Source organism: Papaver somniferum, chromosome 10, assembly GCF_003573695.1.
Source record: "Papaver somniferum cultivar HN1 chromosome 10, ASM357369v1, whole genome shotgun sequence".
In the NCBI taxonomy this organism is placed as follows: Eukaryota; Viridiplantae; Streptophyta; class Magnoliopsida; order Ranunculales; family Papaveraceae; genus Papaver; species Papaver somniferum.
The window spans coordinates 162,199,408-162,206,359 of NC_039367.1; the positions used below are offsets into that span (position 1 = coordinate 162,199,408).

At 37.8% G+C, this 6,952-nt stretch overlaps 1 protein-coding gene across 1 annotated transcript; it reads left to right on the plus strand.

Moving 5' to 3' along the window:
• LOC113316746 (myosin-11-like) lies at positions 1-2,682 on the plus strand. The gene is made up of 7 exons (XM_026564892.1): positions 1-7; positions 103-217; positions 304-407; positions 526-758; positions 849-1,019; positions 1,067-2,446; positions 2,533-2,682. Exons 1-7 carry the CDS (start codon positions 1-3, stop codon positions 2,680-2,682), a joined length of 2,160 nt encoding a protein of 719 aa, XP_026420677.1.
• Positions 2,683-6,952: the final 4,270 nt, after the last annotated feature.

A 6,952-nucleotide genomic window follows, 5' to 3' on the forward strand; every position in this document is an offset into this window, starting at 1 on the left:
ATGGAAGGTAATACTATTAGTTTAGTTTAGTTTTTTGTTTTTTTTTTTGTTTCATTTTGCAAATCAATTCGTTCAAGTAATTATTTCATTGTTCGAATGCAGTACAAAATGAAGCAGTTAACATTGAGCTCAAATTCACATGGAGGATTGCAAACTTTTCTCATTTGAAAGAGCTCAAACATTACTCTAAAGTTTTCACAATCGGTTCTTGTAAATGGTATTTCAGCTCAACCATGCATACCTATTTCTAATTAATCAACTATATTATCATTTTGGTTTAAATTATGATTTCTTTTTTCGTAGGAAATTGCTGGTTTATCCCAACCGACTGTACAGTTGGGGAGAAACGTTTGTATCGATCTACCTGGTTGCGGTTGACCCAGTGGATTCGCAATATGCGAAGTTCTGTTTGCTACTCATTGATCAGATCCATAACAAAAACACATTGAGAAAAGGTATCACTTAGAAAAGCTCATTACGTACATTAGATTATAATATAAATTACAACTTTCTGCATTCTTGCAGTTAAAGAACACAATTTCACTAAACTCGACGACAAAAAGGGTTTCTCAGAATTTGTAAGGGTGATTACACTTAAAGATCCTGGTAACGGATATATCGTGAACGACACTATTATTGTTGAAGTTCAGTTCACTTTAAAGTCGGCAGAAGATTCTAATAAGAGAATCTGTGTGGATCAACAGAAGAAGAAGAATAAGCAGATTATTGACTTGGAAAGTAACCCTCAACTTATAAAGGTTTGTAATATCATATATTATCTCCATTTCAATCAATTTCAGTTCATTTCATCAGTTCATTTTTTTGAATGTTTTTCCCTGTTTGTGTAGAAGGTTGATAAGCAAAATGGCAACACCTCCAAAGAAGTTATAACTTTGTTGTCAGATGATGAGGATCAAGAAGATGTTGAATCATTGGAGAAATTGAAGTTGACATTGGGAAGCGAAATAGAAATACTGAACAAAGAAAGTCCAAACTCGGAAGTGATATTGAATCACTCAGTAAGGAGAAGACTAAATTGGGAAATGATACTGAGTTGCTCAACAAGGAGAACGCGAAACTGCAAAGTGATTTTGAAGTTCTCAACAAAAAACAAACTACGGTACAAGGTGATATTTGTTCACTGAATGACAAGAGGATTACCCTAGAAAATAAAGTTCAATCACTCAGGAATGATACTGAGTTGCTCAACAAGGAGAAGAAGAAATTGGGAAGTGAGTTAAAATCTCTCACCAAAGAGAAGTCCACAGCTGAGAGTAATATTTACTCGCTTAATGAAAAGAAGACTATTCTGGAAAGTGAAGTTACATCTCTTAGCAATGTGAAGACGAACATTGGAAATGAGACTGATTTGCTCAACAAGGAGAAGATGAAATTGCTTAGCGAATCCGAACTTCTTAACAAAGACAAGTCTGCACTAGAGAGTGATGTTTGTTCGCTTGATGAAAAGAAGACTGTCCTGAAAAGTGAAGTCGAATCTCTTAGCAACAAGAAGACTGACATGGAAAATGAGACTCAGTTGCTTCGCAAGGAGAATATGCAACTGCGAAGTGAGTTTGAAGATCTCAACAAAGATAAATCTACAGTAGAGAGTGATATTTGTTCGTTCAATGAAAAGAAGACTCTCCTGGAAAGAGAAGTTGAATCGCTAAGTAATGAGAAGATTGTCCTGGGAAATGAGACTGGGTTGCTCAACAAGGAGAAGACGAAACTGCAAAGTGATCTGCAGTTGCTCAACAAAGAAAAGTCTACGATACAAGGTGATATATGTTCGACCAAGAAAACCGGAACTAATATGGAAAGTGAAGTTGAATTGCTTCGCAATGAGAAGACTAAGCTGGGAAATGAGACTTTCTTGCTTAAGAAGGAGAAGACGAAATTGCAAAGTGATTTTGAAAAATATAAGTTCACAGTAGAGAGTGATATTTGTTCACTTGACGACAAGAAGAATATTCTGGAAAGTGAAATTGAATCACTTAATGATGTGAAGACTGAATTGGTAGCTGAAACTAAGTTTCTCACCGAAGAGAAAACTGAAGTAGCAATTGATGTTGTCCTACTCGAGCAAAAAAAGTGTGAAGTGGAAACTGATTTTGGGTTTCTCCAAAATAAGAAGAAAACGCTGCGCAGTGATATTGAGTCTTTGAACAAAGAGAAGGCTACACTAGGAACTGATTTTGAACTCACCAATAAAGACAAGGATAAGTTGCGAAATGAAATTAAATTTCTCAATGAGGAGAAGGATAAATTGCAATCTGATATTGAATTTCTCATTGCAGAGAAGACTGAAGTTGTTCCTTCTGCAATATATGAAGTTAATGAATCTAGTATCTGCCGAGAGATGGCAGGAGCTGAGAATAAAAAAGTGGTTGCCAGCGAAAGCATTTACATTGAACAGTTTCGGAAAGTTCAGCAAGAAGTTATCGAGGTAAGCGTTGCTAAATGTCTTCACTCACCCTTGGATTGATCTTCTAACATGACATGTTGCTTTATCCGCGTATGCTACTAATGCAGGAAATGGGGTCAGACAATGTAACCAGAAATGCAGTGATTGGAGTTAAAAAGAGAAAGAGTGGAGATCCAGAGCTGAGGAATTCCAGAGAGAAGAAGAGAGCCATGCTGAAAGAAGTAATTGGTCTCCAGTTGAACAGTACCGATAAGTAAAATAGAGCTACAGACTCATGAGTCTTACGCATTCCTGTAATCGAGCTAAGCATTTTCATCTTTACAGCTTTACAGTGAAAATGTGGTAATGTCTAGATTTTGAGGTTTTTTGGGTACACAAGGGGGTGGATGGAGATAATGATAGATATATGGAAGGATAGAATAAAGATGTTGACAGTATGCTCATGATGTGAATTTGAACTTTAGAATTTGTAATGTTCTGAATTTGAAATGTGAAACTGCTTCCAAATTATCCCTTTTGAGAAAATGCTTTATCATGTTATTTGTTCGGGGTTTACTTGTTGAGATATCACCTGAACCTTGGACACCATTGCATTTTTTTACTACCCCTAAATCATTCTTGTAGTTGTGAGAAATCTCACAACCACACCCTAGATGAAATGTATAGAACAATTCAAGTAATCTCCATAAGAATCACAAGAACAATTCAAGTAATCTCCATAAGAATCACAAGAACATTCAAGATAAAGAATTCTAACTTGCTCTCCAAACAATTTTTCTCTCTCCTAAAATCTTGTCTAAGCTCTCAAAAAGATCTCCATCAATACAAAGTCGCTCGTCTCCTTATATAGGAGTCTACATAGTGGATGACAGCTAACGAAGCCTTTATTTTCGGTTCTGACGTGCGTTATTAACGCGCGCTTATGTTGACTCTTCTCGCACGTTCTCTTAATATCGCACAACTCTTCACACTTTACTCCTGATTAAGTTGACGTCATCCGAGAAAGGAAGACGAAGTAAAAAGAGAAAAAATTATCTCTCTTCAAACTCAGTTAATAAATAGGTAAAAAAGGTGACCGGTTAAATCAAGACGTGCTGGTAGAAAATGAAGGAAATCGACACGTGTAGACGGTTAAACTGAAATCACAGAAATATGTTAGAAGAAAGGAATACAAAGAGGTAAATGGGTGCGGTAGAAAAGATCGGAGTTTCTCATATCGCTCTTTCTTTAAAAAGAACAGCATAAGAAGAGGCAAAATGTAGGAGTAAAATACCGCACACCTAATAGATATGCGAAGTAATGATCCTCAAGCCTGAGCGAAGACGACCGCACATAGCATATACGGAATGACGCATCGGATGACGTCTACTTAATCACGAGAAAAGTGTAAAAAGCTGTGCGATATTAAGAGAACGTGTGAGAAGAGTCAATGTCACGCCGGATCCGAAAATAAAGGCTTATTAGCTGTCATCAACTATGTAAACTCCTATATATGGAGACGAGCGACTTTGTATTGAGGGAGATCTTTTTGAGAGCTTAGACAAGATTTTATGAGAGAAAGATTGTTTGGAGAGAAAGTTAGAATTCTTTATCTCTTTGTATTCAATTTAAATATTTTAATGAATGTTCTTGTGATTCTTATGGAGATTACTTAGATTGTTCTATAAATTTCATCTAGGGTGTGGTTGTGTGACTTTTGATCCCTTAGTACATTCAAGTAACAAAGAGTAGGAAAAGAGAAAGAAAATAAGGACCACTACTTCCCGCCAGCGTCGTCTTCACTAACGTCGGAATCATGATCTTCTTCCTCGGTATCTTCATATTCAACATCGCTATCAGAGATGTCGGAAGTTTCTTCATTATCTGAAGGATCTTTGAACTCATAACCTGGCATAGGGATACGATGCTCAGCACAGAGTTCACCCACTTCTCCTTTAACATCCTCATCACGTATGCGAATAGCATCTTTGGTTAGATTGGAGACAGTGGATTTGAGCCTTTTCTTGAGTCTACGACACTTAATATCACGAGCTGCAAAATTCGCTTCCAATCTTTTAATTTCAGCAGAGGACTTCGTTTGGAGACTTTCGATATCCCTCAGATATCTCTTCTCCTTTTCGAGGAATTCCTTCTCGACAGCTGCGAAGAGATAACGACAAGTGTCAAGATCGCACGTAAATAATTTAAGAGATAAAAACAGGGGAAAAGTTATTAACAAGGATAATGAGGAACCTTCTTTTTTAGAAAGGATGGATTTAACCAAAGATGCATGGTCATATTCTAAGCTAACATTTGTGGCCAACCTCAACCTAGCATTGTCAAGGAATCTAGCATCCCATTCAAAATCATCATCATTCTCTATTAGAAGACGAGTGCGAAGTTCATCCTCAAGAATAAGAAGTGTATTCTTCTCACTTATTGCCCGACCCATTCTATTTGAATCATGAATTGAGCCTCGTGAAAATCCTTCAGAGCCTTCGCACCTTTAGCGATTACCTGATCTTTCTCGATAATAAGTTCATTCTTTTTCGCTTCTAAAGTCTTAATTCTCTCTTTATCCTTACGAGCGCGACATTGAAAAGTTCTATTAGCAGCTAGCATGGGCCTATGATAAAAAATAAGGGCTTCATACTTCGACCTCAGTTCCCCCCAACTAAGACCCTCTAAACCACTAATGGGTAAATTATCCAAGGAGGCGTTAAGACACTCCAAAAGGGCATCATTATCGTCATGCAGACTAGCCTCCTTATCGGTCAAATTATAAACTTCTGCAAATATAAGTAGTTGAAAAAACATGAAGATGTAACAAAAGTTATAAGATGAAAAGGAACGAAAATAAATGAACCTATTAACTGGTTATTCCTTTGGTGAAGTTCATCTACCTCTCGCGTCTTACACGAAATTTCCTCCTTAGACTTCTGACACTCAGCCTCTAAGGAGCGAACTTTTCTATGCAAATCAGTGGCAACAACACGAGAAGCTCGCGCATTCTGTAACAATAAAAGGACAAGAGAATTTAAAACTATTAAGAAGTGAAGAAGAAATACCATCTTAAACTCATCCAAATTTAGGAAAGAAAAAGGAAACATACCAAAGTGCCCAGGGCGAAGAGAAAATCTGGAGATATAGCTGAGGTAGATCCTCGCATAGATTTGTGATTCAAGGTGGGAGCATCACATATGGTAGAAATCATTTCACACGTGCGATTTAAATCATCATCACCAGCGGCAGAGAGGGAGTCTTTGAAGATAAGAGATAGTTGAGCCATGGGAGAAGCTGAGGCAGAATCATCAAGGAATGGAGGTTCGTCTCCCTGAGAACAAGAAACTAAAGGAGAAGGAGAAGATGAAGTAGGAGCAATTTTTCTTTTCTTCTTGGGGTTAGCTCCCTTATTGTTGTTCTTCACAGAGATCTTAGAAGAAACGATTTTGCCCTTAGCCTTCGCACGGGAAGAAACCCTCTCCTCACCCTCAGAAGAACTTTCATCACCAGCGCCACCAATATCTAACTCGTCTACCTTCGCACACAGATAAAGATAAGAAATAGAGGAAACAATATTGTTAAAATTTGAGTAAAGGTATTTCTTACTTCATCAGTGATCGAACGTAGCGCTTCCAGTGTGCCTCGCCTTCCGTGAGCCTTAAAATCTTTCTTCAACTTGGCAATCTGAAGATAAGAAAACTAGTGAGTAAAAGAGAAAGAAAATAAATAAATAAAAATTGGAAAACAAGCGAAGCCTATAATAGTACACCGCAGCATCTCTCTCAGTCCAATTGAACTCCCAATGGGAACAGGCAGAAAAAACCTCAGGAAGAGGATTTATCGAATTGTCAGCACCGAAGCCAGTAATGTAAGGACCCTCAAGGAGGACAGGGTAAATGTTCCAGCGATTGTTGTTAGATTTTCGTGTGGTGCGGTTGGTCTTGTCGTGAAAATCAACATCTCGCATAATCCTTATATTCTCCGCGATGCCATATTTCCTCGCCAGACGAACAACCCAGCGAGGTGACTCATTCTTCATAATCACAACTTCGTAGTTAGCGAAGAAGCTCTCAACAGTATAGTCAGAAGGGACAATTTCCAAATCAGCGTACGCTTCATTCTTGTATTCTCTAGGGTAAAGGGACCCCAATCCAGCTGCACGGCGAGCGAAATCCACCATGATCCTGATATCATCCCCACTCAACTGAAAAAACGTGCGCTTGAAATTCTCATGAGATAAAAATTTATAAAACAAAGGAATTCGCGGGTCTAAGAGAGGAATATGGAGACCAGCGAGAAGCTGCCTTAAGGAGTTAATGATTTTTTGATCATTCCATTGATCAATCTCAAACCATCTAGGGTTAAGCGTCAAAGTAGGACCTGATAAAGAAGGATCGGATAATTTAAAACCTTTATGTATGAGTTCAACTTCAAGTCTCTCAAAGTCTTGAACCATTTTCCACCCAGCCTTGTGCCCCATTGTTGTTCTTATAGAATAGGAATATAAATATCAATATAATCAATATGATCAAGAAAGCGAGATAA